Source organism: Canis lupus, unplaced genomic scaffold, assembly GCF_011100685.1.
Source record: "Canis lupus familiaris isolate Mischka breed German Shepherd unplaced genomic scaffold, alternate assembly UU_Cfam_GSD_1.0 chrUn_S103H263, whole genome shotgun sequence".
Classification (NCBI taxonomy): Eukaryota; Metazoa; Chordata; class Mammalia; order Carnivora; family Canidae; genus Canis; species Canis lupus.
In genome coordinates, this window is record NW_023329853.1 from 1 (window position 1) to 22031 (window position 22031).

Below are 22031 nucleotides of genomic sequence, written 5' to 3' on the forward strand. Positions count from 1 at the left end.
AAACACAGTCACCCAATACCTCTCACTGCCTCCAGCCTCAGACCCTCAACACTCTTGACATCTCCCAGGTAGATGGGTGGCTGAGGACACGGGGGACGTCTCGCGTCGACACGTCAGGACTGATCGGCCAGGAAGAAGGGCCGACGCTCCATGACCCATGATGATGGGACTTTGTGCACAAACACTGAGCTGTTCTGAACAGTGGGACTGACCAGAAGCTGCCCGCTGAAACAAGTGGAAATCCTCATGCCCAGGCAATTCGCAGAATCCCAGGAAAACACTCTTACCAGTTTATTTGGGTATCGTAAAACCACAGGCTGGACGGGAACCCCGGGGATGAAGGCGCCTGCACGGAAAGGGGCATCAGGTTATTTTAGGGCCACGGGTCATCCACTGGCAGTTCCCACACTGGCCCTAGGGCAGGACAAGCTTTCCTGCCATGCCCTCCAGGCCCAGGGTCACTGGGTACCTGGGAGGCTTCCTCACATGGATGCTGGCTGTACCATCTCAGGGAAACCACAGGCCCCGCCTGCCCCGCAGTAGACAGACCAGGACCATCTCTAGCCTGAGTGGCACTTGTGTGGGAATCCGGCCTTGCCACTGGAGCAATGGTCTCCACCGCTTGCTCATGGAGAAAAAACAAAGAATTTAAGAAAAGCACATACCGGGCTTGAAGGTAATTAGGCAGGTCCTGTTGGTACATGTTCCTTCTGGAAAAATCATCATCTGGAATGAAAAGAAAAAAAAGTTAGCCATTAAACAAACGAAATCCTGAATAAGTCTATTTTCTGCACTGCTGAGCTTGCTTAAAATGCTTTAATGACATTCGATGAAACAGTTACGGTGCCTGATGAAGCAGACGGATTTCCTCTCTAACTACAGGTTCTATCAAATTCTGGAAGCAACGCAAGATGCAAACAGCACGCATCTCAGAGAGTGCAAGGGGTGGCCCACGGCCCCACAAGGCCAGCCACAGCTGCATGGCGCAGCATTATCTCAGGGCAGCCACACGGGGCAGAGTGAGGGGACAGTGGATGCCCCTCACTGAAGGCATCGGGACCAGGGCTAGAGCCTGGCACAGATGCGCCAGCAGCCAGAAACACCACAGGACCTGTGGAGAAATGCTCCCCTGGAACTTCCAAACTGCTCTGACTCACACTGACCTCCAGCAACATAATGTAAAATGAACATTCCCTCACGTGTTGGAAAATACAGCCCACGCTTTTGCTCCCAGCTGTGGGCAGCAGCCAGGGTACTGTAGAGTCCCAGTTGCCAAGGGGCTGCCCACAGGCAGGGTGCCTGGGACTCAGGCCTTACACTGTCCCTGAACCAGAACGGATGGTCCATGGGTCTCCTCTTTTCAATGTTGCCTCAAAGAAACAGAGCTGACGTTTGGCTGAGGGGTCCTGGCAATCCCTCAGGAGCTAGACAGTCGGTGGGCGATGCCCATCCAGGGCTCTCAGGAGCAAATGGCTACACTGTAGGCACTGGCATGCGATTCAGGTGGGACACTGTGCCAACCCCAAGGGCAGCTTAGCCAACTTCCGCCCGGGGAGAACTCGAGATACATAGGAGGATACTTTCCTCATCTCTTTCCATTTTAGAACTTTAGGGCCAGATGTACCTGACACTTAGTGTAATCCTGAATTCATGCTCATCATAGAATGAAGGAAAAGGACCCAGCCCTCAGGGAAGGAAAGCCAGCTCTGGCCCCATGGGTCCCTGCGGCCCGGCCCCCCACCTCTAGGTCCCCACCACGGCTCCCGGCATCAGTCTGCTCAGAGTGCAAGCAGGACTGCATTACCTGTGGCCACTTCCCATTTGACTGTGCCCGCCTTCTGATCTGCTCCACGGTCTTCCTGCGGGAATCCTGGTCCGACCGCGACACAAACACTGGCCGTATGTACTTTATCAGCGCTGGAAAGGAAGGAGAGGCATTTGCGTGGGGCAGCAGGACGAGGGGCTGCCCCTGGCACAGGGCGGAGGGGAGCCCCCTGAGATGCTCCAAGTGGCAGCACCGTCATGAAGGGCAGGTGGTGGGTCATTGGATCATCAAAGCTCCCTCCCACGACGGCACAAAGCCACGCGATCTGCAAGGCCTGAAGTACCAACATCGGTGCCCCTAGCCTGTAAACCAGGAGAGAGGGAAAAGAGTAAGGCTGACCCCGTGCCCCCTGTGCTGACAGAGGAAGGGCTGGGGGGTCAAATGCTCAGAGTCAGAGAGTTCAAGGTACGTGGCCTAAACCTCAGCAGCCTGTCCCGGGCAGCCTGTGTCCCCCAAAGACACCGGTGGATGGTCTGACCCCAGATACCCAGGACCATGACTTTATTTGGAAATATGGTGCTTGGAGGTGTGAGTGATTTAGGATGTATGTGGTGGTGGACTAGGGAGGGCCTGACCATGTGCCCAGCATCCTCTCCGGGGGCGGGAGACAGGACACACATGCCGGGAGGAGGCCCCGGGATGACAGAGGCCGAGATTGCAGTGCTGTGCCCACAGCCTGGGGACACGTCCTCTCCAGGAGTTGGGGACCCGCCAGAGGCTGCGGTCGCCTGCACTGACTCCCTCTGAGCCTGCCCTGCTCACACCTCGATCCCAACGTCCGGCCCCAGCAGAGTGAGAGAATCAGCATCTGTGGTCTTCAGCCACCCAGGTCGCGGCCTTCAGTCACAGGCGCCCCAGGACACACACGGCGGTAGTCCCAACCAGCACGGCACACATGCCACGCACGGCACATGGCACATGCCCCTGAGACCAAAGCTGATGGCAACAGCAGCCTGGTTCTCTCGCAAGAGCATCTAAAGGTGGGAAAGTACTTCTTAGAGGAGAAACCCCAAACTGACACGACGACTGTCCTCTCCTGGGGAGGATGTGTGGGGGACCGAGACAGCCGGGCACATCCCTGCGGGGTCCAGGTTCAGCTCCAGGCTTCTCTTCTGAGTGTTTTTATCACTCATAAGGAATAATATGTCGTGACTTTTCTTTCTGGGAGGTCTTCCAAAAGGGAAAAGAAAATTCACTTAAAAGAACAGAACAAAATTCTATGCAGTCAGGTCCATGGGGGCTCATAAAATCTAAGCCGCATGTGGCCTCAGTGATGTTTTTTTCCCCAGCATGTGGAAACTTCTCTCCCTGTTCCCTCATTCCTCGCCAACTCCTCCTGACTCTGCTGTGATGATGCACGGCGGGGAAGGACGAGGGGGTCACCCGCAGGCCCCCCGCAGTGAAGCTGGCAGGCCCCATGTCTGCAGCAGCCCTGCCATCTTCTCAGGGCTGGGAGGGAAGACTGGTGTCACAGAGCACAGTCGGGCTCACAGGTCCCTCTTCCGGTGACAATGGACGAGGATGGCTCTTCACGACGTCGGGATGAACCTGACACAGAAGCTGGGGGGAAGCTCCCCAGACTCCGAGGATGACAGGGCTTCGTCCTCTGCGTGAAATCTCAGACCCCACCTCCTCCGGGGGACCTCCAGGTGAACCCCACAGTGGAGACCCCAGAACTGAAGAGCCCACTCTCGAGGACACAGGAGACATGGCTGTGTGTCTAGCGAGCCCGGTGCGAGGTTTGCAAAAAGGCCCGGGCTGCCCATCCCGCCAGAATGTGAGAAGGCCCTGTCCTCTCGTAGTCCATGCAGGTTCATAAACGCCCAGGTGTCCACATCAAGGATGCAGAATGTAAACCGACAATGTAAGAATGAAGAATCACTGGGCTCATCACCCCCACTGGTGTTTGTAAATCCAAAGGTGAAAATATTTTGAATATTTTTAACAATCATCTCTTCACCAAAGCTGTGAGCTGTCAAAGGGTCCAAAGGCATCGTGTTTTAAACCACACATATGAGAGGAGCCAGAAGTCACGGCCAGCGACAGCCCACTGGCCACGTGCTGCTCTCGGGAATCCAGATTTACCTTCAAAATCAGGGAGTAGGGGATGCAATTTGGGATGTGCCATGTTTGAGTTTTAATTAAAATCTGTAATAAATTAATTAAAATCTGTAATAAAATCTGTAAGGTCCATCATCCCCCCACATGTATCTCTGTAAGGCATCTCTGACATGACTGCGAATGTACAGTCTATGTGAAGGCGCCTGCACACGGAGGGCATGTTGGTGGTCCTCCCTCCGACACCCCGAGGTGGAGGTCAGGGGGGAGGGTACGGTATGGGGCTCAGCTCCCTGACCTTGGGAGGTGGATGAGCAGATGCAACCATGAGCTTCTACAACTGACTTGTGATGTGAGCCATAATTGAAGGCAAGACTTGGAGAGGCGGCTTCATGTAATTTGTGCGTGAATGAGGGGAGATGACATGCCCCCAACCCCAGAACTTCCCCAGAATGCTGACATTCCACAGCCTGAGGCTTAAAAGTGAAAAGAAGAAATCAGAACATGTGACATTTCCACAAAACTGAAAGTTTCCTGCACCCTTCACCAGGGACCACACCGCCTCACGCTCAGGAGCCTGTGAGGACCCTTCGGCATTACTAAAGTGGAATCCATATCTGCTAATTACCAGTCTCTGCCTGGGCTTCAGAAAATACTCAGTTTAACTCCACTCTCCAGACAGGACGTATAGTCCTTTATTTGGACGAGGCTCACAGTTACTAGCCCAATGTGCCCAGGGCCGGCTTCCCCAAGCACCTGCACGCCTTCCTGCAGGAAGTTCCTGTAAGAGGAGGGTTGTCCTGCTTCCTCTGGAGGAGCTGTGCCTTCATTTCCTTTTTGTTCTGTAACCACCTTGGATGACACGGTTCTGTCTTCACAGAGGACCTGCGTCACCGTTCCCAAGGGCAAGACCACAGAGGGTCCTAACCAACAGCTCAGCACCTCTCTCGGCTTTGTACCGTGTGAGCATACAGCGAGCAGGTGGCTGTCTGCAATCCAGCAGATGCCCTTGCCGGGACCCTGGCCTGCTGGTACCCTGATCCCAGACTTCTAGCTTCCAGGGGTGTGAGAAATATACGTGTTGTTTAAAAGACAGTCTGTGGTGCTTTGTGGCAGCGGCCTAAGCAGACGCCATCTGATCCGCAATCAAGTAAATGCCAGTTAGCAGCTATTTTGCCAAAACACACAACATGCTAGACCCTCTCAAAATGCCCCACTTGCTAGAAAAACGACATAACACGTACACAATGTTCTCTCATCAGCATCACCTGAACACTAACACTCATTCATGAGGATTCAGAGAATTCTCTAGAATTCAGAGAAGTCAGGTGGAGTGAGGACCCTGGGGCCCCAGCACCATGCACCTCCCGCCAGACCAGCCCTGCTCCATCCACCACAGACATGCTCAGCACGACACACACGTGGTCTGAACACTGAGGCGGGCAGAGCGCAGCAGGAACGGTGGGGCGGAGCAGCGTGAGGAGGAGCAGAGCCGGGCTGTGGTCCCTAGAGAAGACACCAGGGGAACAAGAGGCAGGAATGGGTGGGCTGACCCTGCAGGGCCCCCCTGGCAGCTCCAGGCTGGACCGGGCATAGGAAGGCGCCTTCCTCTATAAAGGGAAAGCCCCCGCATTCCCATTCCCTAAGATTCCCACAGGAATGGTACAGAGCCCCCAAAAGATGTACCCCTAGAACCTGCGGACAAAACCCTCTTTGGGAAAAGTCTTTGCACATATAATTAGTTAGGGATCTGGAAACGACCCTAGAGTATCCAAGGACCAGGGTCCTTGTAAAAAAACCCATAGAGACACATGGGGGAGGCCTGAGATGAGGGAGGCAGAGGTTGGAGGGACAAGGCCATGAGCCCAGGATGACCTGGCATCAGGAATAGGAAGGGGCAGGAAGGAGCTTCCCTGAAGGACCCTCAGAGGACCACGGCCCCGGACGCTCTGGCTTGGCCTTGGAGCTCCAGAACCGTGTCAGAACACGTTCCTGCTCTTTGAAGCCGCCTGCCTGGGAATCTGACACAAGGCCTCAGGACACCTGGGCGCTGGGGCTTTGGGTCCAGTAAGCAGCGTACTGAGTATCCCTGGACTTGGAGGATGCTGTTGTAATACAGGCCCTGCATCCTGGACGGACAAACACAAGGAAGCACTTCAGCACCTCAGGACGTCTGGAGCACGTGTGCGTGAGCCAAAAATAAAACCCACAGCGATTAACATTCCAGAAGAAACCACAACAAAGGATACAGAACAGACTCCAGGACAAGTGTATATTTCACGTGGGTGTGACCTGAACTGACCCACAGGATAGGGGTCTCATCCACACCTGGGGGGGATGTGGAAGGGGGATGTGGGTGTGACCTGCATTGACCTGCAGTATAGGGTCTCGTCCACACCTGGGGGGGATGTGGAGGTGGGGGACATGGGTATGACCTGCACTGATCCGCAGGATGAGGTCTGGTCCACGCACAGGAGGGGGACAGTGGTGGGGAGCTCCTTGCTTACTCCTGGGGTGGGGAGAAATCTCATTCACTCCCTGGGTGGGGGGGCTCACTCCCTCTCAGGGGAGGTGCTCACTCACTTCCCCATATTGGGATATCTCTGCTCTCTGCCTTCATCACGATGGACGACATCGTCAGGGTGACAGCAATGGCATCGAAGTAGGAAGAGTGTGGCGCCAGGGTGAGGATGGCTGCCTCTGGTGGCGAGGCCTGCTGCCCCTTCACAACAACCCAGTGGAAGCCGCCGGCAAACCACATGGTGCGCATGATGGCCTTGAGCAGGATGTCCACAACCCTGCAAAAGAAAGTGCTGCAGTCAAACGGGGCACAAGCAGGGGCATCAAGGGCTCTGTGCTGGCGCAACTCACTGGCACCAGGCTGACCGCTGGGAGAGGGTGCCGGAAGCTCAGTGCTGACCTCTGGGGGTCATCCAGGCCACACTCCAGGCCCTTCCAAACCCTGCAAGAGCCGCGACTGTGTCATCCGGAAGAGAGGAGGCAAAAACCATGCTGTGCCCCCCGAAGCCCCATATTAAGCGTGGACCGAGATGCCTTTTTGTTAATTTATTCAAGAAAACAGAAGTGTGGTCTCTGCTCCATGATGCAGCAGCACAAACACTGACTCCTGAGTGAAGTAAGTAGAGCAAGGACACAGGCGCTGTTGAAGACACAGGTACCTTATGTGCTAGAAGGTGGTTTAGTAGCATTCTAAATATGTAGATTTTAAACGAATAAAAAAACACCAACTCACTAAAATATCTAAATGCAATTAATATTGGAAGTGAAGTCAGGCTGAGACCAGAGCAGAGACCAATGGAGATGGTCTCCCATCTCATGGCCCTCAGGCTGCCGAGCTCCCAGAATCAGAAGTCACGCTATTAACACAAGCCTCTTCTGGATGAAACTAGATGGACGATAAATTTGGAAAAGAAAGTAATAATCAGCTGAATTGGTTTCCTATTTGTTTTTTAAACATACGGGAATTTGGACATTTAAATTTGCACATCCCCTCCAGTGTTGCCCGTGACCAGCTGCAGCTAGATGAAGACCTGTATCGCTGAAACTGCTTGGGAGTGGAGGGCTCAGCATGCAAGTGGCCAAGGGCTGCATGCACCGTGGTCCACGGGGAGAAGGTGTCACCTCTCACTTGGTTGCAGATGATCAGACTACATACAGCCTGAAACCTCACTGGACAGATCCCTAAGGGGGTTGGAAACCCCTCAAGAGAATTCTGGAAGGTGAGGCCCAGAGCTCCGAGTGGCAGCCAGTCCCTGGGAGAGAACTGGGCCTCCTGGAGCCACCCTGAGAAGACCCTTGCTGGATGGTGAACATCAGCACGTGGCTGCATACCAAGGTGCTGGGGGCCGGGCCACCACGGAACCGAGTGGGCAAGATGGGCACCTGTCCTTACTTGTCCAACTGTGTGCTTTAAATGCACTTGTCTGCATGTGTGCCACGTATCATCAGGACACATGCACATACGTGAGGAGATGGATCAAATCGAGGCTTGGGGGAGGCTGCCGTGGGAGCAGGAGCCAGCCCCAGGAAGTGGGGACCAAACCCCCACCACCCCTCAGGTCAAAGGGCCAAACATCTCTAAGCAGAAACGGTGGGAGTGGATGCGCCACAGCTAAGGATTCCCTCAAGATCCCGGACAGATTCCCGCCCCAGCAAGGCCACCCACAGGGAAGAGCCAGCCTGTGGGGTGGATGCGGTCTCTCAGCAAAGCCCTGCATGTGCATCGCAGCCCTGTGCAACCCTAAGGCCTTTCACCCTTGGACAGACCACCCGCGATGAGCCTGAGGTGCCTATGGAGCGCCTCCCGGGAGCGGTGAGCTGGGCGCCAGGACAGGGATGCCCTCCTTTGCCGTGTCCTGGCATTCAGTGCCCAGGTGGGAACCCAAGAACCTAGGTCATGAGCAGAAGCAGCCACTTGGTAGAGAAGGGACTCTGACCCCAGGACACACACAGCGCGGGTGTCAGAGTCCCCGCAGGCAGGGAGTCTGCACTCGTCAGGCTGCCCTGGGACAAGGCAGGGCGCTGTGAAGGCAGCAAGAGGGAGTGTGCGCCCTCGGAAATCCTGGCTCTCCCGGCACAGACAGCTGGTTCCCTGGGACGCAGGAGGAGGAGAGGTGTGTCCCGAGCACACACTACATGCGGGAGGAGACTCGTTTCTCAGGGTGGCAGGAAGACCTAGATCTTCAGAACCAGGGCACGGGGCACAGTGAATGTAAGTAAGACTCCTACAATTTCTTTCTAGAATTTTTAAATTCCTGAGGACACAGAGAAGAGCCCACAAGTCAGAGAAGCACATGCAGGCTCCTTGAGCTCCGAGGCTGAAGCGCTAGGGCTATAGATCTGAGGCCTGTGGCTCCGAGCCCCCAACTGCTAGCCATCAACGGTGAGGGCAGAACCAAGGCACTTTCAGACGTGAAATGCACCCGTTTTCTTTTTGAGAAAAAAACCTACACGCCAGAAAATCTGGGAGGAAAAAATAAGGAAAAAGAAAAACCCCAAAACCAGGCCCAGGAGACAGATCGTGCCCAGAAGATTTGCAGAAGAGCACTGCACCCAGCAGACGAGCCACTCGTTGTGGGGACCAGGGGCTCTGGGACCCTCTGGGAAGCATAAACCCAGTAGGCAGCGAGACCATGAGAGAGCAGAATCGGAAGGCTATGCTCAGGGCTCATTCTTCTTTTAGTAACAGGCAACATTAGAGTCTGGCTGTGACTCGAAATAAGGTTAAACGAAATCATGAGGGCAGGGCTGTGATGTGACGGGACTGGTGTCCTGGCAGGAGAGAGACCAGAGCTCTCCACTGGGGAGCACAGCAGAGGGCACTGTCTGCAGGCCCGGAACCCAATCAGCTGGTGCGCTGATTCCCGACTTCCAGCTTCCGGAACTTTCTGTGTTTAAGCCCCCAGGTGCCCGTGGTTACAGCAGTCGGAGCCAACTACAACACCCTGTCTAACCAGGTGAGCTGGCCGAGGGTAGGCCCCTGAGGACCAACCATCACTGTTAGCCTGCCCGGAGGTTTCGCAAGAAGATGCTTCAGTTTTTACATTACTTTGTGGTTTGAAAGTAACTTTAAGTAAAATGTCTTCTGTGAAATTCTGTCCTTCCTCTTTTCATTGAAAACTCAAGGCTTTTATTTTATGAAGTTTCAAGGACACTAATGTATATTTAGCAAAAATCCTCCCTGACGAAACATCCATTTACTGGAATCCGCACAGTTCTGCACAGTGTGGAACTCTGCACCTGCCAGCTGACTCTTGAGCCCTCAATCAGGCACTTTGTCACCGTGCTCTCCTGTAGGGAGCTGAGTGGTGACTGTTCTTAGTCTCCCCCTGAGCACCAGACCCAGCTCAGGGCTGTGCACGGAGTTCCTGAAAAATACTGCTGCGTGGAGACCCTGAGGGCTGTGTATGGCTCGTACACACACATGCGTGCACACATGCACATGTGCGTGCATGCGTATACATGCACACACAAATACGTGCATACTCATGCACATGCTCACACATGCCCATACTCATACACATGCACACATGTGCATATGCTCACATAGACACAGACACATGCCCCCACAGACATATGTGCATATACGTGGTTGTATAGACACAGTGCACATATATATGCATGCAATGCTCACATACACATGCCTGCACACATGCATATATACATGCACATATTTAGACACACATCCTTGCCCACATGTACACACATACATATGTGCATGCTCACAGTGCATATATATGTATACACACGCATTACACACGTGCACACGCTCACACATATTCATACACGTACATATGTGCATGCTCACACTATGCACATATACTCACATATGCACATTCATCTACACATATACACATAAGCACATGCTTGGACACAAATACACACATGTACACATGCACATGTCTGCACACCCTCATAGGCACATATACATGATTGCACAACATACACACGTACACACTCATACAGATATGCACACAGTGATGTGCAGTGTCCATGGACACAGACACCCAGAGCTCTCACGAAACCTCAGACATCTACATCTTGCCGCCGAGGGCCACTTCTCAGACACGCTACAGACACACGAGGCACCTGGGAGCAGTGCTGCTGGGGCCAGGCTGCTGTGGCCCATGTGTCATCCAACGAGCCAAGCAGAGTTGCATGGAGCTGGCACGGGGAAACGCAGAACAGCCCAGAGTCCTGCACTTTGGAAAGATGGAATCTGCAGTTGGGTGAGTGAACAGAAGAGGGGAGCCCAGCTCAAGAAGAGAGCAGAAGAAATAAGGAATTAAGAGAAAAAGTGCCAGGAGGCAGTGCTACCCTATGGCTAAACCCCAAACTTTTAATCAAATCACTTGCCACTTGTTAAAAACTGTAAAATCTGCTTTTATAGCTATGGATTCTCAACCTAACAAAATTGAAATTCTGATTCCTATCTGCTCTAGATTTAATTTTGTATGACTATATATTTGATATTAAATTCGTATTTTAAGGTTAAAACATTTAAAAAAAACGTTTACAGTAAAACATGCTCTTCAAAGAGAGTTAAGATAAGAAATTCATAAAGGCAGAAGGAGGACTGGAACACCAGTGATGACCTCAGTGCCTGCAGGTGACCACGGCTGACAGGATGCCAAGCAGCCTTCCCCGGGTGCTCCTACACTCACTCCCTCACAGCCCCCGCCTCCCAGGGCCTATGTCCTAGCACCCCCAGGCCATGCACTGTGCTGGGGACAGAACGGGAACAGATCATGGCCTGTCTTCGGGTCTTGGGAGGAAGAGGACTATGGTTCCTCTGACACTGAAGTGGTCTAGGAACGTGAACACTGTAAACAGCACACATGGAGACCTCACGTGAGGGGTCCCTGGTTACCTAGACTGTCCCCAAGCATGGCCACATCACACTCCCATGGGCTCAGCAAACCCATGAATGGACATGCCCTGCATACCTGTCATGTATGCCTGTGGCAGGCACACATCGGGAGATTCCCACCTGTCTCTCATGGGCATTGTGTTCCTGCAGGTCAGGGACTTCCTAGGGGAAGGAGGACTGAGCTGGTCTGCTAAACCCATAAAGGGCCAGGAGCAAATATTTTAGGCTTTGTGGGCCACACAGCCTCCGCCATAAACTACCCCACCCTCCGTGAAAGCCGTCCTGGATGGTACCTAAATGAGTGGGTGTAGCTCAGTTCCAGTAAAACTATTTATAAAAACAGGTAGTGGCTGGATTTGGCCTGGGTTTAGCAGACCCCCCTGCACTAGCCTGACGATATTTCTGCTGCTGCATCAACTGTCCAAGGACCCTGTGGTTGAGGACAGGTGTTAAGGTGTGGACCACCACAGAACTCTTGGTTTACAACAGAAACGACAGCTTCGAGACGCTGCAAGTACTTCTCAAAGTCCTCACGGTATCTCGGCATTCTCGTTTACTAATGGTACATACTTTAAGAACAGCTTTCGGAAGAAACAAGAAACTATTCTGATTTAACTTTTTGAGGTCCACGTTGGGTCTCTAGTTAAGATATATTCGTAACATGGGGCACCTGAGTGACTCTGGATTCGGGCTCAGGTCATGATCTCTGGATCCTGGGATTGAGCCCATATCCGGCTCTGGGCTCTGAGGGAAGTCTGCTTGGGATTCTTTCTCTCCCCCTCACTCCTCCCTCCCCCCTCCCCCTGCTTGTGTGCAATCACGTGTTCTCTCTCTTTCTCAAATAAATTTTCAGAAAAACATATTCAAAACACATCTGTCTGTAGATGGCTATGCTTTATGAATATTCAACAAGTAGATGCAAGGGAATTTCTAGATCTATGAAGCAAGGAGAGACATTCGACCCTGCAGAGAGTAGACCGGCAAACAGAACAGATGCTGGCTGATACTCAGCCTTGCAGGGCCGGGGTGGTGCAAACATGTGGGGAGCCTCTGTGCTGAGGTTATGCTCACAGTGGCCCCATGGCTTGCAGGACCAGGACAGAAGTGTGCAGGGAATGGAAGCAACCATCCCAGTGTCCTGGCCAGGGGAGGACACCTTGGGGTGCTCTGGGCCCAGGAAGGGGAAGATGGACGGGACAAGCCATGGGCATGAGCAAGAGCAAGGGGCTCCATGACCCTGCATGTCAGAGCACCTGCACACAGGGACTTACTTCCGCCACATGGCCGGGGGCTGTTCGGGTTCCCTCTCTGAGGATCCCAGCGTAGCGAAGAACGTGAAGGGCCACGCAAGCAGCATCATCGTAACAGCGAGCAGCAGCCGGATGGGGAAGAGCGTCAGAGTCATGAAGGCAATCTGGGAAGAAAGAGGTGAGGTCATCGTTAGATCAGTCTCCAGGGCACCAGTCCTCTGGACTCTGCATGCAAGGCCAGCCCCAGGTCCTTGTGTGGAACGCCGTGCCCACCCCAGGTCCAGGGCACTGCCCTCCCACGATGGTGGGGTGAGTGGCCAGGATGTCCCACTGAGGGTCTGAGGCCGTGATGCTGGGACCCTTCCTTCCCACTCAGCCTCAAGTCCCCTGTGTGGGGATGGCAAACGGATGGTGGAACTTGCCCTGATCCCGGCGCCTGCTTCCCATACCCGAGCTCCTCTGGCACGAGCTCCCTGCTCCTGGCTTCTGAGTCTCCACAGAGCACAGGGCTGCCATGCAGTGAGATAGCACGTACAGAGCTGGGGAGATGGACTTTGGACCCCAGGGATGACCAGGGACTCCAGGTGACTCCGCAGCCCCAGGAAGTCATGGGCAGGAGCCCAGCAGAGAAGATGGTACAGCCCCCACGGGTCTGGTTGGGATGGGGCCATGGGAGGGCCTCTGTGGGGATTGGGTGGGCCCACGGTGAGGGTGGCGGCTCCAAACATGGGGTGGGGGCAGGATAGACATGTGGGTCTACCAGAGTGGCCATGGCAGGGAGCGTCGTGGGGTACAGATGGCTGAGTCTTATGCACAAAGCCACGTTCTGGCCCTGACCTGGGGGCACATGCTCAGGAACGGTGCTTCTCAGATGAACTCAATCTCAGGTAGTCAATAAGGAAATGCGGCAGGGGGCGGACGACAAAACTTAAAATTTACAAGGGATTTATGAACAACAGATGCAATTTATAACTATTTGCAGTAATACATACTTCAAATATGCAGGTTTTGGTGCAGAGAAGACAGAAAAGATAGGCTGGGAGATGGTGCACGGTGAGTCTCCCAGTGGCTTGGCTGACCAGGCCATGGCACCCCATGGCCGCTCACCTGGCTGGGTCCCTGTTACCCACACCTGAGCCGTGCTGACTGGCCCCACAGAGCCTCTGCAGCTTCTCCTGTTCCTCTACCAAGACCAGCACTGCCCAAGAGGTACACGATGAGAGCCATGGACCTAATTTTAAGCTAACGGCCACATTTAAAACATAGAAAGCTGATTAAATTAATGTAAGATCATTTGTGTACCTGAAATACTACCATTTCAGCATGACTCAATACAAAAATGATGAATGAACATGCCACACTTTTTCCCAACATCTTGTAAACCTGGCGTTCACCTTGCGCTCCAGCTCATCCCAAGTCCCAACCGCTCCCCACAGCGGGCAGCTGCCCAGGGCCTCTCGCAGCTCTGCATAACCACAGGTCCTGCGGGCGACGGCATACAGAGCGGCCCTGGTGCCGGCCTTGTCCTCCCAGCCCCCATCCCAGGCATTGCCCTGGCCAGAACCTGCAGGCAGAGCAGGAACAGCCTCATCAGATCTGCATGTGGTGGCTGACGCTGGTCACGGTGTTTCTTAATAGGAGCCTACTCACTAGAGGTCGTAGCAAATATTCTCTGACGGCAACGTCCCTTCCCGCCCCTGGGGTTCTGAGAGCTGCATGCGTCCAAGTCACAGATGTGCCAAATCTCACCGCCATCCTTCCTGCACCAAGGGGGGAGATGAGGGAGATAACGTGTTTTGCTCACTCAGCCCACGTATGCGATGCACTGCTCCCATGGCCTTTCCAACACGAAAACCTCAGTGCCCATGCTGGGTGGCCTTTGCTGGCGTTTGTTTTCTCTGGAGCGGCGGAGTCTGCTGGCTGGCATGTGTCTGGGGCTGGGCTGGGGCGTCCTGACCCACAGCTTCCGGGCACGCCCCGTGCTCACGTCCACACACCAGCCAGCAGCTCTTTAGGGGAATTGCAACTAAAATAAACATCTCTTCATTGTTTGAAATATACATATATACACACACACACATATATGTATATATATGTATATTTTTAATTAAAAAAAATGTTAATGCATATATATATTTTTAAATATATATATTTTTTACTGTTTATCTAGATTCTCTACTTTTGCTTGAACTCACTTCAGGGGTTTCATCAGAGAAAATCTCTGAAAGTCCCCAGCAGATTTGTTTCTCTCCCAAATACTTCCCCAGCATGTGTGTGTTTACAGGATGAATGAAGCCGCCTCTGCACACGTAATGCGGTTTGTGCCTCTGCAAGTCTTCAGCCTGTTGACAGATGTTCTTCTAGCTCATGCCTCTGTTTACTGAGCCCAGTCTGGGTGTGTTTACAATTCCTACTGTGACCACTCAGTCACGTTCATTTCAGCTCCTACAGACTTCTCTCTCTCTGAAAACTCCGTTACCGTTAACCTCCTGAGGTCAAAACCCCACAGTTATCTTCAGGTATGTTGTCTTTCTCAATATTCACACCTAAAACACAGCTTTGTCTACGTGACATTTTAACCCCACAGTGAAGTCACCAGATGGTTCGCTGCTTATGGCCATGGACGGCTAGTAGGGCCTTGGGCCCACGCCCTCAGAGAACATGGACAGGTGGCAAATATGCTAACAGAGCATCTCAGAAAGCCCATCATGTGCAGCAGGTGTGGCCACGAGGCTGCTCACCATGTGTTGTGACCCCACACACCCGCTTTGCAGCCGACTTCACTCCCAGGCAGTTCCTATGACACAGAACATATCTCCAGGGTTCCAGGGGAGCACATGATGTCCAGCCCGACCCCACGTATCGGAGAACCACAGATGGTGATGGGGCTCAAGGGGTCCCAGAGGGGGGGCAGCGCCAGAAGTGCTGAGGGGCCACACAGTGTGACCCGGCCCTGCCCAGTGCCCTGAGTGCCACTCTTTACGCTGCTTACTTAGCAGCATGGGTTCCTGCGGCTGGCCACCAGCTGCGGGGTTCGCTTGGCCACTCCACATGGGACACAGCAGGCAACGCATTCACACACCTGCTCATCTCTACTCCTGGGAGAGCACACTCTGGTTTCTGAGCCTCACAGTAAGTGGGGAAAGGACCTGTGAGCGACCAACACAGCCTTCCACCCTCTGCAAATGGACAAGCCTCCCAGGATGTGATGAGCAGGCAGGTGGAGACAACGTGGACGTGGCTGGAGAGGGAGCCACAGAGCTGCAGTGACTCGGCCTGGCATGCAGGCACACACCCACGGAGTGCTGTGTGAACTGCTGGGGGGAGGCAAGCGTGCCCAGGAGCCCACAGAGGATGGGAGGGACCGGCTGCCAGGGCTAAGACCCCATGTGTTTCAGGGCTGCTCCCTGGGACCCCAGGACTTTGCCCTCACCTTGCCCAGCCAGGGGGCCTGCGTGCTTTCCACCAGGCTCGGCCCCACCCTGGAGCGGAGAGAAACTGTCCCTAGGAGGACAGGACTTGGAAGGCTTCTTGCAGCTCCTTCCAGAACCTTCTTGGGTTCTGGCCCCTTGTCCTGGGCTCTAGGCTGCTCCCCACTCAGACCCTCCTGTTCTCCTCACCTTCTGGCCCACTTGTCTTCACGGGCTCTGTTGCCTGTGTCCACCCCTGCCAGGCCTCTGGCCTTCCGGCATCCACACTTCCACCACGCTCTGTGCAAACCGGCCCAAGTGCCTCAGCCTGTCCGAGAAGACTCAGTGCTTCCAGCCACAGGACAACAACCAGGGCAGCCGGGTCAGCTGCATGGGCGTTCTCATGTGTGCTGGGACCACAGGAAAGACCACGATCACCGAAGAGATGTTTGTACAAAGTCTTGGCTGGACTGGAAAACAAAGCAGACGAAAGGGAGTGTTGTGCTGTCTCTAGGCCACTGTGGCTGGGAGCTCGGAAGGCATGGTAACCGGCGGCAAGGCTGGACATGCTGTCTTTTGTCCCTCTGGGAAGCTCCGATGGCTGCAGCTTGATGGTCCCTGTCAGGAACCCCATCTCCCTCAAAAGCATCAGGTCACATAAACTGTGTGGCTGCCCCTCCTGTGAGCCGAAGGTTTATAACCCGCTTCCAGGAGAACCTGTATCTCACCCAGCTGAGTGAGGTTTCATGCTCCTTGAAGTTGGCTACGACACACTGTCCCTCAGGAAGGGGTTACCGTGAACAGATGTGGACACACAACCTCACGGTTCCTGAGTTGTGGAGCAGACCTCCTAACCTGGCACATGCCATCTAGGGTCTCTGGTGCAGCAGGCCGAGTGGTGAACCACCTAAGTGCAGGGGGAACGTCACAACTGCCCAGTGTCTCTAAACGTTGTTTCCTGCCTGAAGGAACCAGGGCTCTTGAGCAAAACCAATACCAGGCAGGTGGCAGAAAATGGGGAAGAGAGCCTGGGACAGTTGTGGTACAGCTAAGCCCAGGAAAAGGCAGCAGAGGCCCCTGGGCTCAGGAGCCCCCACGGTGGACAGCGATCTGAGTGCCAACAAGAACAATGAATGCACAGGTGGGAACTTCACATGAGCTCCCACCATGCGTCCACCATCCCGACCACACATCCAGCATCCCAACCACGTGTCCATCATCCTGACCATGTGTCCATCATCTCAGGCAAACCACGCATCCATCATCCCGACCATGCGTCCATCATCCTGGGCACACAATGTGTCTACCATCCCAGCCATGTGTCTTTCATCCCGACAATGCATCCGTCAACTTAACCATGTGTCCCATGTCCTCATCATTCCAATGATGAGTCCATCATCCCAGGCACACCACGTGTCCATCATCCCAACCATGTGTCCACCATCTCAGGCACATGCACACATCTGCACGCACCCACCTCACTGGTCACCTTTGGAGGGATGTAGGCTCCTGAGTGTGACTCTGGCCAATGGGGAAATCAGGTATCATGCTGTCCTATGAGACTGTCCTTGGGGCAGCCAAGGGGTGGACATAGGAGCGTTCCCACAGGCCCCCAGAACCTCACCACTCACGCACACCCACATGATGAGGGGCCTGTGCACTTGGGAACACACACACATGCTGGAACCTGTATGGAGGTGCTGCACGACAACCCAACAAATGGAAGCTCTTGAGTTCTGGGTCAAGGACCACTTTCCAGAAAACATGGAAGACAGTGGGGGGTGGGGAGCAATTAGCAAAATGCAGACCAGAAGCCTCTCCAGGACAAACACCCCAAATACAGTGTAAGGAAAAGTAAATAATCAAGAGCTGGAAGGGGCCCTGCAGCGGAGCATGTGAGGGTGTGTGGCTCGCTGGGATCGATGCAGATGCACATGGCTAAGAGCCCGTGTAGAGGCTCCAGCGGGTGTGGGGCAAGCATGATCCGTCCTCCACCTTGGGATGCAGACACCCTCTGGAGCGTTTCAGTGTGAAATGGTGAAGCTTGGGCTTCACTTCCACATGACCGGGGGTGGGAGGGGCATGGGTGTCTATGAGACGAGGGTGGCCTCGCCAAAGCCGGTGACTGCTGCGGCGGTGGGGGGCAGGCACAGTCATTACAGCTTCTCTGCTTTGGTATTAGGAGCCAACCTGTGTGTCCCCCAGGACTTCAGAATGTGGCTGTATTTGAAGACAGGCCCTTTAAAAGGTGATTAAGGTAAAGTAAGTCTGTAGAGTGGACCCTAATTCCCCACAGCAGGTGTCTTCTTAAGAAGAGATTAGGTTGCAGACACACGGGGGAGGGGGGGGGGGGTAGATATGCATGTGTGAAGGCTCAGGGAAGGATTCCCCACACCGAAGTGGGAGGACTGGGTAGAGGGAGGCGCCTGGGTCTCCAATGTCCAGCCTCGGGGTCCGGGAGAAATAAATGCCTGTGGCTAAAGCTGCTGCCTGTGGTATCAGTAAGCCCATCAGATACACGGTGTGTCTCCGCTCTGCCATGACAAGATGTGTGAAAGACAATTCCGGTTCTTGTGAGAAACATTCACCGACTTGCAGGTGTGCACATGGGCCCTAATTCACCATCTGCAACTCTCCACAGAAGGCACCTCTGGTCACAGTGCCCCAGCCTACGCTCACCTGGCAGCTGCTCCTCTCCACCAAGGCCACTGACATCATCATCACACAAGCTGGTCCAGGACCTTGTTTCACAACAACACACAACTGCCGACATGCCATTTAAGAGACAAAGGACCTAAGTGCACTTGCACTCATGCTGTCCCCGAGCCTAGCTAGTCACTGTGTGGAACGTGGCCTTGCTGGGAGTAGACGGGCTGGCCATGAGCTGAGATGCCCTGCATGCCAGGATGCACACTGGAAAGGTGACGTGCAAGGGACCCCAGGCAGCCATATGAGCTGCTGACACAGCACCTGCAGGCAGGAGATGCACACAGGAAGCTTGAGGGGGTCAGTGTGATAGCTCTGAAAGAAAAGGTGTCCATGGCCTGAAGGACACAGGGGCTGAGTGACAGCACACAGTGAGCAATGGGCTGCGCAGTGGGTGCTGTCATCACTGCATGGGGCACAGTGGCGGGCAGGCTGCAGGGACAATGCTCCCGAGGCTGGGTTCCAATGCCAGTGCGCTTTAATTGTGGAAAAGAATAATTATCACGATTCCAAAGGCTATGGAAACACTGACAGACACATTGAAGAGAAATGCACTCCCCATGCAACTAGAGAAAACAGGAGCGCATAGGGAGCACCTTCTGCCGTGGATGCAGGTGCATAAAGCCCAGGCCAGCCTCTGAAAACCACGCTCACAGGAACAGAGACACATCATGCTCACATATGTGGAGTGCCCAGTCGACCCTCAGTCTGCAAACCACTCCTGGCGCTCGGGGAGGAGACAGTGGACGGCCAGAGGCACCAGCCCTGTGTGTCTGTGGCCAGTGCTTGGCCCCATTGCCACAAGGAGGCAGAAAGCCAAGCCCAGGATCCCCCCGGTTCTGGCAGAGGCCAGGTCTCCCAAGACTCTGGGAGCCACTGCAGCTCGGGGCTGGCCCCACAAAGCTGTGTGACAACACTGCTATACGCTACGCACTGTGGTGACACCTCAATTTTGGCCTGTGTGCGCCTGGCCAGCTGGCAGGCCCAGGTCCAGCTCCCCGGGGAGCTGCTTGCGCGGGCGTTGCTGGTAGCAGCCAAGCTGGATATCACCCAGGGGTGGCACCAGGGAACAGTGAGCCAAAGGTCGCCTGTGTGACAGGTGCCAGCAGCCAGCCAGAGGGAGAAGCCTTCAGGGCCTCGGGGCATGGAGACAGATTCCCAAGGTGACCATCACTCACAGAGAGAAGACACAAAACAAGACAAAACTCTTATCTTCCCGTCAGTTAGATTTCTATGTTGTAAAGGAACAATTTTCAAGGATGGCTGGCCTGACCGCGTGTATGCAAGGTTGACAGTCATTCACGGGTGTGGGGCCGGGGGCGAGTGGACCCTGGTTAACGGGGGGCTGTGGAGGGAGCACAGGCACCAAGTGTGAGGACAAGCGTCTGCACGCTGGCCTGCAGGTCTGCCCGCTGCCACCAGGACGGGTTCTCAGGGCCGAGGAGCACAAGTGCCAGACCTGGCGGTGCTCCCAGCCTGACACCCAAAGCAGCTGAAGGGACGCCCCAGGATCGCAGTCCTCCAGGGCTGTTGTTCTGGGGGAGACATGACAAGGGAATCCATGTGTCCCAATCAGCATGCAGACCCTGTGGGAGCCCCATGGCAGGCCCAGCCGAGCAAGATGCAGATGGGGCTGTAGTAGGGCCTCGTCTCCTGAGACCAGCCTACACTGCAGCTCAGGGGTGGATGGAGGGCACCCTGTTTCCAGGGCTGGGTGATTTCCTCCAACAGTACCCTAGAAGGCTGGTCTGGTCCTCCCTGGATCCCCCCATGAGGAGAGGAGAGATGGGATGCACAGGTCCTGCAGAAAGATGGCCAGGGCAACGAGGGGTAAACGGACGAAAACCTGACCTGGGGAATCCTCTCTTCTCTTGCAACTTATTTTAAAAACCTAAAGCAAATTCCTTTGGAGAATCCTGATTTAGAACAGGTAGAAATATCCTGAAGCTGGGAAGTGAAGGCCCCTGACCCTCAGCCTGGCTCGAGCGAGATGCGGCCACATGGTGCAGATTCAAGCTACTGGGGCCACTTCCTGACATGGCGACAAAATAGGTACGTGCACTTGTTTCCTTTCTAGAGAACTTAGAAAATGAACAGCAGCTGTCCCAGGAGTGCTGTCGGCTAGCACAGACCCTGGCCTCAGAGCCTGGGAAGGGCCCCGGGAGCACCTGCGCTGGACCCAACACTTCTCAGGTGCAAACCCCACCAACCAACCCGTGAACACGTCCCCACTGCTCCCCCCAACCTGTGCTAAACATGGAGCACATAGAGACCCAAACCACACGCCGCCTGGGACGTGGGACATAGGAGAGCCGTGTTCTGAACTGTGGTGGTCACACGCGGCCGCTCCGCAACAAGATGGAGCAGAGCGAGGCTAGAGCTCTGGTGCAGGTGGCGCGGGGAGGGATAAGCACAGTCGTGTCCCCGGGGCAGCCCCACCTTCACTGGTACCAGCCTTCCTCTGTGTGATCTGTCCTTCTAATTGATCCTGTGCCAAATCCACACCAGGCTCCCTTGTCTTTCTCTCACTCACAGGTGAACATCGAGGGGCATCCTGCTCCTGGGTTGCCAGCATTCCCCGCGTTCCCCGCTCTGAAGTCACATGTGCCCCTGTGCCCTGTGGGACTGAGGACCCTGTCCTGCTAGGACCAGGCTCACTGCAACATACCGGCTATTTCTTCTTGGCTCTCTCCTCAAATCTAAAATTAAATACAGCGTTGCTAAAACAGCTATTTTTTCTTTCAACCCACAAGCGGCCCACCTTCCCCAGCACCCTGGGCCCCTCTGCTAAGGAGCTCTCAGACCCCACCTCGGCTCACCCGGCCCGGGCTCTTGTGCAGAAGGAGAACGTCTTTCAGTAACTCGCTCTGAATTTACGAATCTGCCGTGCAGTCCAACAGCAGTTGTTCCAGACATCCGCACTTAGTGTTTGTCACACGCCTGGTGGCACAGTCTGGTTGGGCAGCCACCAACACCTACACAGCTCCATCTGGGGTCAGAACTGCCCGGTCAGAGGCAGCCCAATGCCAGCACCCTACATCCAAGGATCCCCAGTGACAGCCCTTCCTGCCTGCTAGCTGGCCAGCATCTGAGCGTCCTCTGGCTCGGGCCCAAGTCCAGGCCTGTCTTCCAGCCCCTAGGCTTTCATGGGCCCCACAGGCACATGGTCACAAGCACACACAGGGGTCAGTGTGGAGGGCAGCTCAGGACCCCAGGTGAATCTAACAGAGATCTTGGCCCTGGGGACCTGGGGCTGGGCAGGGCCCTCCGTCAATGCTTACAGGCATCGTCAGACAAGTGAAGGAGCCTCCGCGTGGGGGCCAGGGAAGTGCAACACCTGCCATATAGACTCTGGGTCTCCAGGCAGGACCGCAGGTAGCATACTGACCACC

General features: G+C 54.6%; 1 protein-coding gene across 1 annotated transcript in view; it reads right to left on the reverse strand.

Moving 5' to 3' along the window:
* Positions 1–34: 34 nt before the first annotated feature.
* Positions 35–22031, reverse strand: part of LOC119878161 (lysophosphatidylcholine acyltransferase 1-like) — a 30067-nt gene continuing 8070 nt past the window's right edge. The window contains exons 2-6 of the mRNA XM_038588881.1: positions 12545–12687; positions 6467–6681; positions 1805–1917; positions 666–726; positions 35–346 (exon numbers count right to left, since the gene is read on the reverse strand). Of these exons, the coding sequence (XP_038444809.1) occupies positions 114–346; positions 666–726; positions 1805–1917; positions 6467–6681; positions 12545–12687 (765 nt within the window). The 3' untranslated portion in view covers positions 35–113. The remainder of the gene's footprint in view (positions 347–665; positions 727–1804; positions 1918–6466; positions 6682–12544; positions 12688–22031) is intronic.